General features: G+C 35.2%; 1 protein-coding gene across 3 annotated transcripts; it reads right to left on the bottom strand.

Annotated features, from left to right (window-relative positions):
• Positions 1-808: 808 nt before the first annotated feature.
• On the bottom strand, positions 809-18775 carry LOC112025097 (ultraviolet-B receptor UVR8). Of its 3 annotated transcripts, none has more exons than XM_024057759.2 (12): positions 18422-18775; positions 16109-16295; positions 14434-14580; positions 8483-8564; positions 6850-7020; positions 4143-4316; positions 2841-2912; positions 2477-2527; positions 2139-2257; positions 1856-1941; positions 1649-1701; positions 809-1109 (listed from the first exon to the last, which is right to left on the bottom strand). In XM_024057759.2, exons 1-12 carry the CDS (start codon positions 18510-18512, stop codon positions 1029-1031), a joined length of 1314 nt encoding a protein of 437 aa, XP_023913527.1. In that variant the 5' UTR covers positions 18513-18775; the 3' UTR covers positions 809-1028. The 3 variants fall into 3 exon arrangements, with proteins under 3 accessions (XP_023913527.1, XP_023913525.1, XP_023913526.1); XM_024057757.2 differs by having other exon boundaries at positions 2456-2527; positions 18422-18774; XM_024057758.2 differs by having other exon boundaries at positions 2456-2527; positions 6865-7020; positions 18422-18773.
• Positions 18776-19594: the final 819 nt, after the last annotated feature.

The raw sequence follows: 19594 nt of genomic DNA, 5'->3' as shown, positions 1-19594 counted from the left end.
TAAAACAAAAGACCACATAAAGAAATGCTTTCATTGGTCTCATTAGATCTGATTGATTAAAAATAATTCGTCACTATTTTAGTGAGAAATAGTTAAGAAGAAAATTCTAATGCTGATGAAGCAAAACCTGTACTGTAATGACAGTTACACCATGTTAATTGTTAGGTGTTTATTTACCTAGATAAATACGTATTTTATTTTCTATAGTGCTTCCTACTTTCTAATACAAACGGATTTTCCTGGTGTAAAAGATAATGAGTTTTCAGTGAAACTTCTTCATGGATATTCGTATACGGTATTCCTACCAGTCTCCTAACATTATGGAAGTTGTGATGTACAATATTGAGATCCTTGATGGGACTTGGGCTCTTCTTGGCCTTTGTTCTCTTGCTTTTGCTTTTACAGTTAAAATTAATACATTTTTGGACTTGGGCTCTTCTTGGACTATTACGTGGATCGCTTCATAAAATTAAGCAAACATGACAGCTCTTACATTCACTACTGCCTTTTGTGTAGAATAAATGCCTAGTACATAGAATAGATGTGGCTACAGTAATTTTAGAAAATATTGAGACAATGAATGTAACAGTATTTTGAAAACGAAAGGTGAAGAGTAGATTCGTGTAATGAGGTTGATTTATAATTACTATAAAGTTGTATGTCTTTTGTTGCAAAACTAGAGTTTAGATTTTGCCTTTGAGCCAATTACTCGTCTAATTGACCAGAAGTGAATCTTTCGTGTTCCTTGATAAAAAAACAAAGATCCCCAGAGATTAGAAGCATCATTAAATGCTTTTCCATAGTCAAGGAAAGAAACAAGACCCAACTATTGCATTCAAACAAAAATTGTTTCTAAATGATCGAGTAGAGTTCAAAGCATACCCTCCGCGCATAAACCAGTGTTAAATCCAAGAAATGATGAAGAATTTACAGAAATCATGTAGTTGCCTAGTTCACAAATGATGCTTGGTAACTTCAGAAGAAAGGACAGGTAACTTGACTGTTACATTGATGTCTGGATATCACAGTCATACCCGTTTGACTTCATTTTCAGGAACACTTGCATCATTCCCATTACCACTGACTGAGACAGATGCTTGCCCTTGGACCTGCAGAAGCATACTAAGTGAATGACCTGTTGTAAACTTCAGTTTGCAAGGTTATCAACCTTAATGCCATATGGACTTTCCACAATACAAATGTGACTCTCATTCTACCAAGCTACCAACACGCATATACACAAACAGAGAGAGAGAGAGAGAGAGAGAGAGAGACACACACACACACAGAGAAAAGACGCCCGTCTTTCTTTCCCTACAGCTAAAGTGCTAAAAAGGTGGTGAAAACGTTCATACAATTAAATATTTTGGTAATTCTTGAAAAGAGGTATGCTGTCAAAATTAATAATTTTTTTTTTAAAAAATTACAAGGTCCAATTGTATATTTTTGGGTCACTGTTCTTTGTTATTACTACAATAGAAGCCTTTTAATAGGAGAAATAAATTTATTTTCCTCAATTTTAGAAACTTTCAAGCTTATGAGTCTTTATTCTAGTCAAGTTACAACTCAAATCTTAGTGGGACTCATCACTCGTCCATAACAGAAAGTATCCAACTTTGATATTAAACTTATTGGAACAGAAACTTACAGTTTCATCAGGAACAACTGCATATCTCTCTGATGGTGAGACCCAGGCTTTGCCTGTCCAAGGAAACATATAGAAGGAACATTAAAAAACAAAAACAAAAACAAAAATCCAACAATTAAGACAAAAATTCTTGAATTACTAGCCTATATAAGTGTGTGTGTGTGTATATGTATGTATGTGTATATGTATTTTCAGTGAACACAGCACCTGATGATGGATCCACATTGGAGGATTCTATCTGTTGCCCACCAGATCCATCAACACTCAAGGACTCTATGATCTTTGGAATGTTCCTTGGATTACAAGAGACAAACATCATTAATTTGAGAGTAAACATATAATTAAGCAGGACCTATATTTAAAAACAAGAAGGAATCCAAATCATCTCATTTCCTCATGCATAGCTTATTATTTCTACATACGAGCAAATAGAGTAACAATCATTAATGCATGCAAATCCAGATATTGATCCAGATCTAAATGCTATTACCGGTCAACAGATTCCCCATGCCCAAGCTGTCCATTGGTACCTCTTCCCCAAGAAAATACATTTTGCTTTTCAGTAACAGCAAGTGAGTGTCTCCACCCACAAGAGATTTGAACTACTTTCTGCCAAGTGCCAAATAAAATATGCATGAATAATTGAAAAATAAGACTACGAAAAAGAGTAATTATAAAGAAATAAGAGAATAACCGGCCCCATGGGGGGCGCGGGGGGATCTCACTAAGACAAGAAATCAAAAGAAGAAAATCTCTTTATAACTGAATATCTTAACCAATTTAGGTGCTACAGTAATAATAATGTGCCTGCTCATGGGGAAATTTAACTTGCACAGGAGAGCAATGATCAACATTGTCACCAGCTCCAACCTGTCCAAACTGTACATAAAAGAGACAAAGAAATAAAATCAACCAAAAGGTTTTACATACAAAATAAATTAGCTAGTGCAGATGAAGTACAACTTAAGAGATGTAAAATTTCAAAAAGAGTGACAATTGAAGTTGTCAAATTTCCATGACAGAAAATTAGTAACAATATTATTACCACGTTGAACGAACATGGCATGAGTTAAGATGTGGGCATTGACACCACAAAATGGTTGAAAAAAAAAAATTCATGAACAAGGGAGCTTTTGCAAAATATTTTAAAGACAATAAAATTTAAAGAAGAAGAAGAAGGTAGATAGCTAGCCTTATTCCAGCCCCAGCCATAAAGTTTTCCATCATATGTAATTGCCATTGTATGCCTCCAACCTCCTGATATCTGAAAATTCTCAAGCCAAGAAAAGTTCAGTCAAAATGGACTTTAGCAGCACAATTAAGTCCACCATATGTAGTTCAACATATATCAGGCATCAATTATTCTTATAAAAGAATCAAACCTAAATTGAACATATGGTCCATGATACAATAAAATACAATACAATAAAAGTAATCTTTTACTGAAGTAAATATGATGAACTTTAATGATGCTTAGGAACAGAATGCACGCACGCACACATTTACAGATCTCCCAATGCCCCTTGCTGTATTTCATTTTCTCTTTTGGGTGAAGTAATCTTCTACTGAAGTAAATATGAACTTTGGTGATGCTTGGGAACAGAAAGCACACACACAACACACAACTCACACACACATATGCATGTACAGGGCTCTCCCTACACCCGTTGCTATATTTCATTTTCTACTTTGGGAAGAAACAGATGGGGTCTCTTTACTATTAAAGGCACACACAGTAGTCTTTCCTGGGCCAGTTATATGCATTGAGCAAGGTGCACAACTGACACTCGTCTCATTATTTGAATGATTCTTGACCCCATTTAGAACTGCACATACAGTTCTACTGCTACAGATAATGATACAGAATTTTTTCTATTTAGTTTTACCAGTTACTACTTATTCTAAACATTGAAGAGCTGGCTCAAGAGTATTTTTGACACAGTTTTCTTAGAAGGTCTAGATACTACTTTACATATAACCAAATATGGAGAGAAGTGTTCCCAATCTGTGGTAAAAAATTGTTCTGAGCAGAAGATCTCACACAATAAAATAGATGTAATTTGATAAGCATTATCCAGCTCATACCAATCACAAATTCAATTACGTTTTTCAGATGAATGACATATTCTAGCATGAATGAGAATTCTATTCAATGGTATAACTGAATATACATAGGACAGCTTGACCTGTTGAAAATGGATTCTAAGTTGAGATGCATGACATATTCTAGCATGAAAAGAGAATTCTATTCAGTGGTATAACTGAACATACATAGGACAGCTTGACTTGTTGAAAATGGATTCTAAGATGAGAATATGCCTTTGTAAAACTTCTATTGAGAATTATCAATATTATTTAATTTGTTACCCAGGCAATGGAGGTTGCAAAACAATTTAAATCTCAAAATTATCATTCCAAACTCAGAAAGTTGTAGGATATCGAATTTCACTTCTAAACAAAAATCATTACCAAGAAAATGGGAGTAAGAGATCACCTGAGAAATATGATTGTCATGCAAGGCTTCTAGCTTGTGGGGAATAAGGTGATCCTTAAAATCCCCATGTCCAAGTTGACCATATTTGCTCCAGCCATAAGTGTATAAACCACCAGAAGCAGAAACAGATATTGTATGCCGCCATCCACAGGCTACCGTAACCATCTTCACACCCTGTAACATTATTTGATAGAAAACTGATCTTTAAAAAAAAAAAATTACATATATATATATAAGGTGAAGCACATGATTTGTTTTGGAGGGGGGGTGGTGTGGGAAGGGGGATGAGAAACAAAGCAGAGCTGGAAGAAAATGGCAGAGTATTTTGGAGAATGAAACTTAGATGTTTATCTTTCAAGATGAAAGATACTAAGTATTTCATGAGAAGATTTAGAATTGAAAAAAAGATGTTCATGTCAAACGTAACCTACCAGGTGAAAAAAATATAACACCAGTTACAGACTTCTCCGAAATTTTCATCTAAATAACAAGTGACTTATTTTTGGGCACCAAACAGTTTACAAAGCTTCTTTAAAATCCATTTAATATACATATCTCATTGGGAGTGAAGAACAATGATCAAATTAGGACACTCCAACCATATAGACGGTGTATATCAATGGAAATGACAGTGTTATTAATTTACAACTTGATATAGCTCTTGCTGTATTGACCTTCCATTCAAGTGGCTATATCCTGATATGAGCATGAAACACCATGTGTTTAACATATTGCAATAAATCTATATATTGGATATAATGACCAAGATTTTTATTTTTTATTTTTTATGACATGGGACCTCACTTAGGTAGGGCCCTTTGGACCCAACCTTAGTGAATAAACCAGGTAATCCAAGGAAACTTCTAGTGGGGATCTAAATCAGGATGTCTAGGTCTATAGCTCATCCCAAGCCTCCGATCACTAGGCTGCACCCTGTCGGGTTAAAGAATAATAAAAATTAGAATTGAAAATAATTACCAAGATTTTAGAGCAGGTAACATTCAATTCCCACAATGTTCCTACAGCTCAATTGACTTAATAGCTTATACCGGTCTGTAACAGTATCAGCTATGCCCCAATCTGGTACCTACCTAGTTTTTCATTTGGAAACAACTAAAGGGAGACCTTTATGAGCCAAACTATCTAGCTTTTTTTTTTGGTACTTGTTTTGATGTGTAAAATTTTGATAATTAATTTGTATATGTTTTCCCAATTATTTGGACACAAGACAATTGCTATAACTGTAATAAATTTCATTGAAACAAAGAATATCATATACAATATGTACAAGATACCAAACAAGGATCAGAGCCAAAGCCTATGAGGAAAATCAACATAGAAAAGCCAATGGAGCACCATGAAAATTCATAAGAAATTGACCCATGAATCAAGGAAAGCAATAGCAACAAAAGGATATCCAATTGTCAACTATATTCCCCTTGCCTTAACGTCCTCATATTCTATTCCTCTCTTTCCACATACACAACAAGAATGCACACAGAAAAATCTGCAACTCCCCCCAGAAGAGATCAAGCTTTCTGTCACCACTCATCTATGAACAGTCAAAAGTAATGAAGTGTCACCTAATATAATCTAGATCTTCCCAATAATATGGATTAAATGCCAATATAGAAGGGACAATACGGCCCAAATGAATGGATGACAGAACAAATCATATCTCCCTCACATTTAATTCGCAATTCTTTGGGGTCATCCACCTGCATGCTATGAAATCATCTATGGTCAATCATATTCAGAAATATCGAGTATCTAAAGATTTTTTTTCCCCCCTTCAAAAAACCCACTTTCTATTGCTTGGGAGTTATCCAAATGAAAATTTTCATGAATAATCCCTCCTGATGACCCAAGAAAGAACAGAACAAGCTTTATAGCAAATACTCTATAATGATCTCACACACATCTTAATCCCCACCACTGGCAACAACCTAGGACTATTAAGAGGCCTAACAGTCTGTTGAAAGACTCCATCCCAATCTAAGATTTCTATGAAAAGTGTTAAGCTTTTAGGACAATCGGAAATTTAACATAGTATCAAAGCACAAGGTCCTGAATTTGATCTATGTGTCCTCCACTTTACCTCCCATTTAAAATCCCAAGTGTTGGGCCTCACCTATTAAAAGGTAGTTTTGGCTCACACATGAGAGAGAGTGTTAGAATTGTGTGATTAAATGATTAAATTAACCATATCCCAATAACTTAAACTTTTGGGACAATCAGTAATTTAACAACAACAACCAAATATTTATTTTCCCTCCATAAGATTATCCAATTCTCCATTTGTGACAGCTAGAATGTACTTGAAACTCAACACTCCAACCATAGTTGCAGACAACCATGCCACTTATCATCACAAAACCCTAGTACCATTGTCCATGACACCCCACTCTCAAAGAAAAACCAGCTTGAATAAATACCTTCAAAAAGATCAAAGCCATAAGGGCTAGCCCTTCAACACATCCTAATTTTACTTCTATCAACAACATAGACAGCTGCAATAAATTTTTTGGAATTCCACTCATTCATGAACTAACGCAACCACTTCCTATTAACACCAAAGATCTAATATTTTATAACCAGAATCTTTAAGTCCAATGAATTATGCATGTATGACACTATTTTGCCAGTACTATAGCTTAAATGATCATTTACACCATTATCTTATCTTAGAAGAAGAAATAAATAATACCATATTTTCACATACATCAACAGCAGAAACTTTTTCAGGAACCAATCGATCATTTCTGTCACCTAAGCCCAAGTTTCCATATCGGCCCCAGCCCCATCCATATAGCTCCCCATCTTCTGTAACAGCTGCAGTATGTTCAGCACCAGCAGCTACCATTTTAACAGATACTCCCTAACAAGAGATACATGAGTTAGACGCATAAATCATTTCATAAAAGTGTATGTATGAAAACCTGATTAAAAATTCTGTTTGTGTATTTCATAAATAACATTGTCATTTGATACAGGAATTTGAAAAATAACATCATATTTCCGGATAATTATTTATCCCGATAAATTCGTCTGTTTCTGATTTTTTTTCTCTTTCTTTGATGGAAATATTTTGAACTCTCAATAAACGTAGTTATTAGATAGATGGAATTTTTCAAAATTGTTGGTAGCTTTTGTGAGTTGTGACATCCACAGTTTCTATTAAAAATATGCAACAAGCACAAAAGAATATCAATAAAGGGAAACAAGCACGTACAGTCACAATGCTTGGTGGGGAAATTTCTGTTAAATTGTAATCTTCTTTTTTGTTCGTTTGTTTATTTTTTAATACTTACCATTTCTTTTATGGGGGTCAATATAATGCAATTCATCTAAGGATGAACCAAATCTGAGTCAATATAGTGCAATCCATCTAAGGATGAATCAAATCTGAGTCATAGAGCTATGACACAAAGATACTTAAACAAACAAAATGTGGAATTTGAATCATACCAATCTCTACTGGATTACTAAATTTTATTTGCAATTATTTCTTCAATTTAGAGAAAATAGGACTGGTCTCATCCCATTTGAAAAGATATCATACTATATTCATCCATGATTGTTTGTGCCTTGAAAATTCATCAATTTGTTAAAGAAATATAATGATTTCTCAGATGATTTGTTTTTTTTTTTTTTGAAGTATTGATCTCTCAAACGGTTGTATCCAAATATTAATTTCTCATTGCTCTACCAAAAGTGAAATCTGAAAAATGCTAAAAGGATTGCATCAATTTTGGAGATCTGTTCCCTTTTAATCTTAGACCTTTCCAATTACAAACCTCCAATATTCTTTACTAGGATTCTCTTGTTCATTTGATTCCCACTACTCTGCCCCCCCCCCCCCCCCCCCCCTTCTCTCTTCCCCCACAACAAAGCACCACCAAAAAAAAATCTTGGGGATTTATGTACCTACATGGATATATCCCTTGTTTTTGTAAATTGAAAAACTGGATCAGCAGTCAGTAAATATCCAAACACTATCCCACATAGATATAGACAACAAATGAGAACATAACTCTTTATTAGTGAACCAAATCATAAACTACAAGAAATACACATCTTCCTAATATTTATGTTCTAAAATTATATATTAAAAAAGGGTTAAAAGAAAAAGCAAGTTCGCTCTCTTTCTTTGTAATTAAAGTTTTTTATGTCTTTGCTTTTACTTCTTTTTTGTACTTCTGTTTTGCTGGTGCTATTTTGCATCTAGCAGTTTTTGATTATATTTTTTCTTACCTATCAAAAAAAAAAAAAAAAAGTGAGGAAGGTGAAATAGAGCATATAATGAATGTCTCTTGAAAATAACTAAATGACTTAAGTACCTGAAATGCTTGAATTTTCTGTGGGACAAGAGAGTCCTCGGTGGTGCCAAGACCAAGTTGACCATTTTGATTCCGCCCCCAACTTCATAAAAATAAGGACAGATAATTCACTAGTATATCATTTTCCTAAAATTTAGAGCTTATATGCATAAGTAATAAATGACAGCAGAAAGCAAGAATACTTAGACATAGAATCCATTGGAATAGTAGCCTAAGTTCACATGACATGATGGCTATTTTTTTTATTATGTTGGTGGTTCAGGACCAGCCCTAGATCATGCAAAATTTTCCCTACAATTATTGGGGGTATTTCCAGTGCTTTAGGTTACATTAGAAGCCTAAGCCCATCATTGAAATTTCATGTATACATGTAGCCCCAAAAATAGTTGAGTTGGGCGATATATAATCCTTATCACTCCATAGCCATCATAATAAAATGCAACAACTTCATGGATGTAGCCCTAGTTTTGGTGCACCATGTAAATCTAGGGTTTGTGTGTGTGGATTGATCACTTCTCTTCTATTTCATGGTATTCACATCTCATATATCCCGGGTTAGGATTCATGTTTCCTAACAACGCTCAAGACAATTCTGCTCAAAATTAATTTGGTGTAAAGACATTGAAGACAGTTCCAACCGAACATAAGACAAATACCAAATTGTGTGTTTGTCAATGAGCCTGCTATGTAATTAACCAATAATATGAGGAGAGCAAGTTCATCACTCAAAGGAGATGGCCAATAGACCTATTGTTATTGCTTCCATAATGGGTCTTTGTAAAAAGAAACCTTTGAGTAATTCTACATCAGGAATTGTTATGAGCGTATTCCCAATATCCCTCAAATAGAATTTTCAATTGGTGGTGGGAAGTTCAAACTAAATATTTTGTGCAATAGCGCTCTCAGGCTTGAAACTAAAAATGGTCAAGATAAGATAAATCAACAACCATACACATGGAGAACACAAGAATTTTTACATGGTTTGACAAACTACCTACATTAACGGGCAGGGATGAGGATGAAATTTCACTAAGAAAATAGAAAGATTACAAACATGGCATTAAGGCACTCTCAAGAAACCTAAACCTAAATACACCCAAAGAGCTCTCTCTCACACAAATGATCAAAACTAGAGACAATCTCTTCTTTGTGCCACTCTCAGTTACACAAGATAGCTTAAAATCTTGCCATGGCTTGGAACTCACACAAAAATTAAACAACAGACCAGGTATATAGGCACACAAAAGTTGAGTTTGGAGGAGGTGACACTTGGTTTTTCTGCACAAGCAAAGGAGCTCAAAAGGTTGAAGGAATGAGGACTCCTTTTGCAACTCAAATTCAGTCATGATTAATTGACTTTTATGGGATTTTTTTACTTCCTCTGTTAAGAAGATGTGGTTTTGGGAGTGGTCGCAGGTTTGGATTTATTTTTGTATTTCCACTGTATATTTTTCTGTCTTAGTTACTAGTAGCTCATGTGGGCTTTCAGTAGCTTTAGAGGGCTTTGGCAGGGTAATCCCTTACTGCCCCTACTATTTGTGATAGTTATGGAGGCTTTAAGTTGTTGGATAAAGTAGTATACAGATTGTTTATTGAGGGCTTTTTTTGTGGCAGGCAGGGATAATTTCCCTTTGATGGTTTCACAACTATTGTTTGCAGACAATACCCTGATTTTTTGTGGTGTGGATCCGGATCAACTCCTTCACTTGAAATGTGTTATGTTGTGCTTTGAGGCAGTTTCAGGTCTAAGAATAAACTTGGGGAAGTCTGAATTAGTTCCAGTTGGTTCTGTTTCTGAGGTGGTGGGTTTGGCTCTTATTCTTGGATGTAGGGTCTCTAGTCTTCCAATGAAATACTTGGGACCACCTTTAGGAGCTAAATTTAAACCTTTAGAGGTTTGGGATCCTATTCTGGAAAAGATGGTGAAATGGCTTTTGGGTTGGTAGAAAATTTTTATATGTCTAAGGGGGTAGGCTTACTCTGATTAAGAGTACTCTCTTTAGTTTGTGCACTTACATTCTCTCTATCTTCCTTCCCCCAGCTAGTATTGGAAGTCATATTGAGAATGTGCAGTGGGGTTTTCTTTGGGGTAGCTTGGGGGCGATGAATTTAAGTATCACCTTGTGAATTGGAAGACAATGTGTACCCCTGATCAAACAGCGAGGGTTGGGAGTTAGGTAGATGGGGCGGTTTAAACAAGTTCTATAGTATAAGTGGTTATGGAGATTGCTACAGAAAATGAGCTCTATGGAGGCAGGTTGTGGAATACAAATATGGTTGTGATTGGGGTGGGTGGTGTTTGAAGGAGGTTTGAGGTGGGTATGGAGTTTGCTTATGAAGTATATTTGAGCAAGTTGGAACTGGTTTGCTGGGTTTGTATCTTTTACTGTAGGAAAAGGAACCAATGTTTGTTTTTGGCTTGATTGGTGGTGCAGAGATGGGGTTTTGAAGGATATTTTCCCTGCTTTGTTTAGCATTGCTCAGGATAAGCGGTTTGCAGATTATCAATGTTGGCAAGATGGGTCTGTTAAATTACCGATTCTCCCAAAAGCTTAAGCTGTTAGGAGATGATAGATTTAATCATTTAACCATATAATTCTAACAGGGCCCATGTTTTGAGATTTTACCTTTACAGGGTTCTTACATGAATGGGAGTTGGAGGAGATGGGAGATGATCACATTTATGGATCTTGTCTATTTAAGAACAAGAACGATGTATAAGAGTAGTTGTGTTGGCAACCTGATAAGAGTGCTATGTTTGAAGTAAATTCCTTTTATAGTGTTATATTAAAGGGGAGTGTCAATCCATTTCCTTGGAAGAGCATATAGAGAGTTAAGGTTCCTCTTAAGGCTGCCTTTTTTACCTAGACCACTGCCTTGGGTAAGATTCCCACAATTGATAATCTTTGCTGCCAAACGGTTTGTGTGTTGAGTGGTGTTACAAATGCAATAGTATGGGGAGACCGCTGATCACTTGTTCCTCCAATGTACGTATGTTAGTGAGCTATGGTCCCTAGTCTTCTGTTTATTCAAGGTACACTGGGTTATGCGTCAGAGAGTATCATTGATATGTTGACATGTTGGAAAGGGAGTTTTGTTCTATGGGGTAATGACAATATTTGGTATGCAGTATGTTTGTGTCTGATGTGGATGGTATGAAGGAAACGGAATAGTCGAATGTTTAGAGGTTTAGAGAGGCCTTCCACAAAGCTAAAACTAGTTTTTCAGCTTGTTTTATACGAGTGGATGGTTGTGCTTTCCACCCTTTCATCTCCTTTGCTTCATTGATATTGTTCCTTTTCTTGATTGTTTGTTGAATTTATTCTCTTAGTTATAGGTCTTGAATACTAAGGATTTTTAGTAAAATATTATTATTCACCAAAAAATGACCAAGCACACAACATCATTGTTATTAGGAATATTAGCACCCACTACATCTTTTTTTGCTCATTATCTGGACTGAGATCACTTCCTATTGGAGTTCCTTCCCCTTGACTTACTTCTTCCAAGAAATCCATTGGCCTGGGAATCTAACTATCCAACTTCATCTTTACATGTGATAGGAGAGCATTATGCACCTTTTTGAGTTCTAGACATCAACGTAGTCACTAGATGCTAAAAGGGGTATCGCTTTGTCTTCCTCCCCAAGCTTTACCCCAAATTCAAAAACTAAGTATTGAACATGTTAGGATTCTTAGTGTGTTGGCATAGTCCGTGCCAAATTTGCATGTAATTTTTTATCTTTTAATTTCAATGTATTTTGTATTGTGAGTTAACTTGTAGTAGGTTGAAGAGGTCAAGAATTAAATTTTGAAGTTGCAGGCTAGGGATTTTAGTTCGAGTGAAATTTGGAGTGTCAGGCAATGTGCCAGGAAAATCAGGAGTTCGAAAAAAAGTTAACAAGAAGTTTGCCTCTCTCTCTGCTCTTTCACTCAAGCATACATTTCTACAACTTGAGAGAAATCAGTTACAAAGTTCTCTACAATACCAACCTAAAGACCCATCCTCTATATAACCCTCATTTCTCATGAAATTTCAGAAAGAATTCTCATATTGAAGAGCTAGAAAGAATCCTAAAACCCTAGAGCAAAAATCCATTTCTTCTCTCTACCTTCTCCCTCTCCAATTAAATCCAATACACACAAAGAAACCTTGAAAGTTCTTGGTGTTGTTTGGTGTTGGGGAATTATTGGAATAGCCCCAAAATCTCCAAGAGGCCTTGGAATGGCCTAGTAGACTTGGTCTTGCAATTGGAGGCTCGATTCACGGATCCGGTGAACAAGACGAAAAGATTTTAGGAATCGGGCACTAGCAGGAGTTGGAGGCTCAAGTACATAGTCATTACTTAGCTTGGAGGGTTTTGTAAATGATTTGTACAAAACAATGCAATTATTCTTTTTTAGTGGATCATTTGGTGCTATAGGCCCCGAAGAGTAATTTGCCTAGTTTCAGGTTTTTCTCTCCGTAAACAATTTGTTGCGTTTGTATTCTAGTTGGGACTTGCTGCTATGTTTTTATATCCATGCATATGTTAATTAGCTAATCACATTAACAATTGGGCTTAATTTGTTAGTTTGCTTAAAATTGACATAAGCTGTAAAACTGGGGTCTAAATTTGTAAATCTCAATGTTAAACACACAGAGATGCTCCAACAGGTCTGAGAAGATCTGCAAACGATAAAGCTACTTCTTTACATACAACTTATTCACCAAATTCTTTCTCACATAGAGACCTTCTAATTTCTTCCAAATCTACTATGTTGTCTATGCTCCTGTAATGTTGTGAAGGACCTCATCATCTAGGTTGAGACGAATTTCACTGGCAGCCTTCTCTTCCATCTCTTCCCAGTATTCGTCACTCATATTCTCAAGCTTCCCTACTTTCTGAAGGAACACCTTATGAACTCCTTGTTATATTAGGAGATCTTTCATCTGCCTATGCCAAATGGAGAAATTTCCTTTGCCACAAAACTTCTCCACCTCATAGTTGATGCTCGGCATATTTACCGTAATCAAAATATCAAAACCCTTACCAAGTTCTGATACCACTTCTTATGCGATAGCACTCACAGGATTCAAACCAAAACAATAAAAGACAATAAATCAAGAAGCATAAACATAGAGAACACAAGAAGTCACATAGTTTAGCAAATTGCCTACATTCATGGGCGACAAAAAGGAGAAAGTTTCACTACAAAAATAGGGAGATTACATTAGTAGCACAAAGGCACTCTCAAGAAACCTAAATCCAATTACATACATATAGCTCTCCCTTACAGAAACAACCAAGCCTAGGGATAATGAGGAATCCTTTTTCTACTCAAATTTGATCAATCATGACTGACTTTACGGCAATTCAAGCCACACTTCAGCAATATAGACTGATCTAGCATAGACAACCCACTGCAGCTAGGCATCAAGAGAATAGGTAGCCATAGCAAATTATTGTCTATGTTTCCAAACCTATAGGTTTCTAAAGAGACATGTACATATTAAGCATGAAAGATGGGAGCTCAAACATGATATTCATAAAGTGGAACCTTGGTCCTATTTGTGACCATATGTTTCTCATCTTTTGTCAGAGATCAAGCGTAGTGTTTGTTCTTCTTAGAGTTCATGCCTTCATGGGACTTGTTGGATGATGCTTACTAGGGCATTGGGTCTGTTATCCTGGGTTTGCTATCCTAGTGTCCCAAGTGAGTTGTGAATTGTGATTTACTACTACTAAGCAAAATTTTTCAGTCCCTTTCAGTTTGAAAATGATATTTTCCATTCAAATGTAAGATGAAAAAGAAGGGAGGCTGGCCAAAGTGGACTTTTAGTAAATACTGCTAAGCCATTGAAGCAACCACCTTGGATTGGACCGCTACTATCGCTATATTGAAATAACTTAAAATCTAGGCATTCATCAAAACATAAATTTGGGTTAGAGTTTAGGAAAGATTTCTAACCTCTGCACCTCGCCATCCACAGTCACTGCCAAGCAATGGCTGTCCCCACAAGCAATTTGCTTTATCTTTAGACCGTGCAATGCTTTGATTGGCTGAGGAGTGAACAAATCACTAGAGTTTCCATGACCCAACCTCCCAAAATCACCCCTGGAAAATAGGTAAATGCACACAAGCAACATGAAAATCAAACCAAAAAAAAATACCAAGATACATTCACATTTATTATTAAATAACACAACGAGTAAGAAGCCATGTTACATGAACATCCAGCCAAGAATAGAAAAACTAATAGAGTTCTGTAAATGAGTAGAACAACATAAAGAATCTTACAATATGTCATGCTGTTTACACAATCGATGATATATGATTCTTTTTTATAAGAATTATATATGAAAATCAGTAAGCAAGAAACATAACTGCAAAACTATAGAATACTCATATGTTTTTTTCTTAGGAAATATAAAAAAATAAAATAAAACAATAAATAAAAACCAATATATATACATATATATATACATCTCTCACAGACTCCTAAAACAAATTTAACCTCATGAACATTAACAAGCATGAATCTTTAAGCATTGCCATAATTTATGAAGGAAACCATTTAAAAAAGAGTCCATTTGAAGTTTCAAAGCAAGAAGTGGACTATAAATTTAGCCATATTGCAATGAAGCAGGAGCTAAAAATAATGTGATTTAAAAGCAAAAGGCAAGTACAAATTTGCATATGACAAAATATTAGTGTTGGTAGCCAAGTGTTATGCATTGCTGACACCCCCTCAGAGTTTATCGCAACAGGTGATTTATCTAAAAGGCCCAAACAAGCCCCACACACCATGCTGACCATGGAACTGCATGGCAGTCCAGGCATGACCTACCTAATGTAAATCAGAAGGGGCCAACCTAAGGCCACTGGTGGCCCCAAAAGCCCAACTCAAGACCTACAGGTTTCCTCAAGGACTCAATTACAGCCACATACCCCTCTCAAATCTTACAAGCGGGGAGGGCAAACAGAATAAATGGAAACCTTTCTGAAAAATATAAGTTCCCTTCAGCAAGAGCAGGACAAGAGACCAAATTCTCTTATACCCCTTTCAACTTTTTTTTTTCTTTTCTTTTCATCAATAATAGTACCACTATCAACCATCTGATCAACCACTTTCTTTCATGAAGAGTCAAATAAACAAAGAACATTATTAAACTAGATCTTAGCTAACTTATAAAACATGTTTAGTTTTTAAATTTAAAATCAATACAGCAATGTGGCAAAGACAACATATTTTGAGGTAAAATACATAAATGGTGCATTTGGATAGAGGAAGTTACAAAAGAAAGATTTGGATTTCAATTTTAGGTTTAAATGGCTTGAATATAGTACAAAATGCCAGATTGTTTTTTGTTGATGAAATTTATGGATGGACTTGAGCTCTGTTAATAGTGGATTTGAAATAAGTAGAGTTAAGAATCTTAAGATGTCTTTTCAAATCCATAATATCACAATTGTTTTTATTTGGACAAAATCTTCAAAACCTGCATCATCATGTGTTGTTATATTATATATATATATAGCAATTTATACTTAAATGTTCTTAAATCCCTTGATTTTAAATTTTCAAATCCAAACGCAATCAAAGTGAATTTCAAAGGACCAAATTGAAAGAAGATAAACAGACCATCCCCAACTATATACTTCCACACGTGACAGAGAATATGCAGTTGTATGATCAGCTCCACATGTAACAGATACTATTTCATGGTCATCCAATGAACTCAATTGAGTGGGTAAAAGTCGATCTTGAGCATCGCCATGGCCTAACTGTCCATCCTCTCCTCGTCCCCAAGAACAAACAATGTTTCCAGCTGTATAATATTAACAAAAGCACAAGAAACAAACGTGTGAAACTTAAAACATAGGTATGAGAATGAAGCTGAACATGTTTCCAGAAGAGAACTGGCACCAACTGAATATATACACGAAGAACTAGAAGCCAACAAAAGAGCCATCCATTAAATAAAAGAATAAAGGAAGGTAGTCCTTATATATATACATCTATGTAGGAAGATAGTCATATTAGAAATTATGGGCACAAAAGTCATTCGCAGAAGCAATAGTCAAGCCAGCAAGTTTGAAGATCAACAAAACAAACATGGCTTCACAAAATATTTCATTGCAGAAAAGAAAATACTGCCAAGCAAATTGCTTGGCAGCAGTAATAGTATTTTTTTTCTCCTTCATTAAAGCTGTAAATAGCTCTAATTAACTGGGAAAGCAAATTTGATTACCAGAGGTCCTAAAACAAGGTGCTTGATAATGTTCTTCCATTTAACGATTACTAGTTCTAAGCTTTCAACCTTAGCCATCCTAATGATTTATCTAAGAAGGCAACAGACACCAATTTGATATTATATTCAAAGATTAAGGATAGCTGAAGAGTGCCATGTCAATAACACCAGCTGAATTGAGTTTCGCATTGCACGGAATTTATTCATTGTACATTCTATATAATTCTAAAAATAGATCCATATAGACAGGGTTGCACTTAAATGGTAGCCAATATTACAAACAGAAAAACTTTGGTAGAACCACATTTCCTAAAATCCATAAATTCATCAAAATAAAATCTGCTGTGATTCAGCTCTAATTTTATAGATTTAACCCTTGAGATGCTAAATGGTATGCGACCGAATCCTTTAATTTCAACTGACAACCAAACCTACTCTAAAGCAATTTGATGTTATTTGATTGCTTCATTCTGATGCATATTATTGTAGAATTAGTTGCTTGCAACAAAAATCCTCCCCTCACATGTGCCTACCCTATTTAGTGGCAGATCAGGAATAAGAGCCCCCACAGCAAAATGAAGCAAGATATCAAAATCAATTCTGATCCAATAGCCAAATCAAGTACCAATCTATTAAAAGATAGGGTCAAATCCATGCAGGATCAGACAATGGTTACTAGTAAGCCCCCATTAAGGAAACAAGTAACCTAGAAATTTAAGAGAATGACAGAATACTTAGAAGATGCTGATGTTGTGAACAACAATCCATAACATCAACATATATTTGGCAATGTTTTCTTTGGTAAAAAAAATCAACATTGACAGATTTAAGATTATCATGATTACTCTTCCTTGACTTTTGCCCCATTGTAGACTAAATGATAATGTAGTCTATAACAAAATGTATTAAGGTGCGTGTAGGCTCTGCACTCTAGTATAGTCATAAATGGGGTTAATCTGCTAATGTCCATCAAATGATCAAATATTAGCACATATTAATCTGTCCATAAAAATATCTGGCTTTATCAAATGAAACAAGGAAATATTTGTAAATGGATGGCAATCTGCTTTGTAAATCTACAATGTGTTGCCAATAGAGCAGTCCCTGCACCATCCCAATATTCCATGAAATTTTAAATGCTAAGGATTGGCTATCACATTTTGCTTATCAAAAGAGAAAGATTTCTAAATCCAAAGTGAGATCCGGACAAAAAAAAAAGGAAAAAATAGTTAATAGTTAATCAATCATAGGACTTTATGAACAAGAAAAAAGAAATAAAAATAAACAGTTTGGAAGTTGTTTCCATAATGACTTTTAGATATTAAGAGAAGAACCCCAAATGAGCTTTGCAATGAAAAAGGAGAATTGCCCAGAAAAACCACAAAATATCTCATTAAAAGATATGCCCAAAATGGTTGCAGAGATTATCTCTTGGAAAAAATAAATAAATAAATAAAAAGAAGAAGAAAGATTTTCACTTTTTTTTTTCCAGAACTTTGAATTACAGAATTTCCGCTACTAGAAAAATCCAAGAAACAATAACTTCCACACAAGCCACTGAACAATCAATATTGCATTCCATTTTCCTCAGAATATTCTCAGTACCTTAGAAAGAGTGACAACAATTCAATCCACCATTCCATCAAAATCAAAATGACTTAAAAGGAAACTTGTAAATAATTGTTAAAAGGATGGAAGCTTACAGAGAAGAGCAACAGAGTGACTAGCACCAGCAGAAATGAGAAGAACCTGACGAACTGGAGTAGTAACTTCACTCACACTTTCCTCTGCCATTTCCTTCCTATGTTCCAATTTGGTTTCCTCAACTTCGGACCAAGCCTTCTTATGTATGATTTAGAGGAAAAGGACAAAGACCCAGATGCGACAAAACAGAAAAAGAGGCACAGTAAGAGACAGAGAGAGATTTATGGAGGTGATGGAGATAGCACCATGTGCAACTCGGTCCTTTCTTTCAACTATCATATTGATTTATACAGTACGGCCAGACTCCATAGTCCAAACTTCACACTCAGAGAGAGAAGGTGAATAGAAGAAACTAGAAATGAAATGGGGCAGGTAGACTCTGAGAAACAACGGTATTCAATGCTGCGGGTCCCACTTTTTTTTTTAATAATTTCAGTTCATGTACGTGTAACGACATGTGAAATTAGAGTTTGAGTTTCGGCGCTACATCGGTTTCAACTTTGTACAGTAATTCTAGCGCACGCAAAATGCTGCTTTAATTATTGTCACAATTATTTTATAGATTTGTCTGGATTGAGTTTATTGTTGCTGAAAGTGAAAACTGAGAATTGAAAACTGAAAATATTGTAACAAAATAATTTTAAAATATGTGAATAGTATCGTGGTACCTATTTTTAATATTTTTAAATGTATAAACAGTGACGCTACAGTATATGAACAGTACTGTTATAATGAAAATTGTCTCCCGCACAGTATATCCATTTGATTGTACACTGAGAATTGAAAACTTAAAACACTGTAGTAAAATAATTTTAAAATATATAAATAGTACTGTGGGACCTATTTTTAATATTTTTAAATGCATGAACAGTGTTGTTACAGTGAAAATGGTCTCCCGCACAGTATATCCATATGATTGTACTGTTCATGCTTTCCAAACCCACATCTGCATTTCTATCCCTCCTTTTTTTTTTTTTTTTTTTTTTTCTTCAGTGCATGAACAATACAACTTTTTTTTTTTTTTTTTTTTTTTGGTTCTTCAGTGCATGAACAATACAATCACATGGATATACTGTGCAGAGACAATCTTCACTGTAGCAACACTGTTCATATATTGCAGCGTCACTGTTCATGCATTTAAAAATATTAAAAATGAGTCTCACAGTACTATT

Source organism: Quercus suber, unplaced genomic scaffold (assembly GCF_002906115.3).
Source record: "Quercus suber isolate HL8 unplaced genomic scaffold, Cork oak 2.0 scaffold_262, whole genome shotgun sequence".
Taxonomy (NCBI): domain Eukaryota; kingdom Viridiplantae; phylum Streptophyta; class Magnoliopsida; order Fagales; family Fagaceae; genus Quercus; species Quercus suber.
This window is presented reverse-complemented; position numbering and strand designations above follow the sequence as displayed.

Bases quoted from the DNA above. Each gene is read 5' to 3' on its own strand.
- LOC112025097 (XM_024057757.2), bottom strand. From the start codon at position 18,512: ATGGCAGAGGAAAGTGTGAGTGAAGTTACTACTCCAGTTCGTCAGGTT. The intron at 1,942-2,138 runs GTAATAGCATTT...TTGTAATCCAAG, and splicing joins CATGGGGAATCTGTTGACCG to GAACATTCCAAAGATCATAG. The intron at 1,702-1,855 runs GTGCTGTGTTCA...TTCCTTGGACAG, and splicing joins CAATGTGGATCCATCATCAG to GCAAAGCCTGGGTCTCACCA.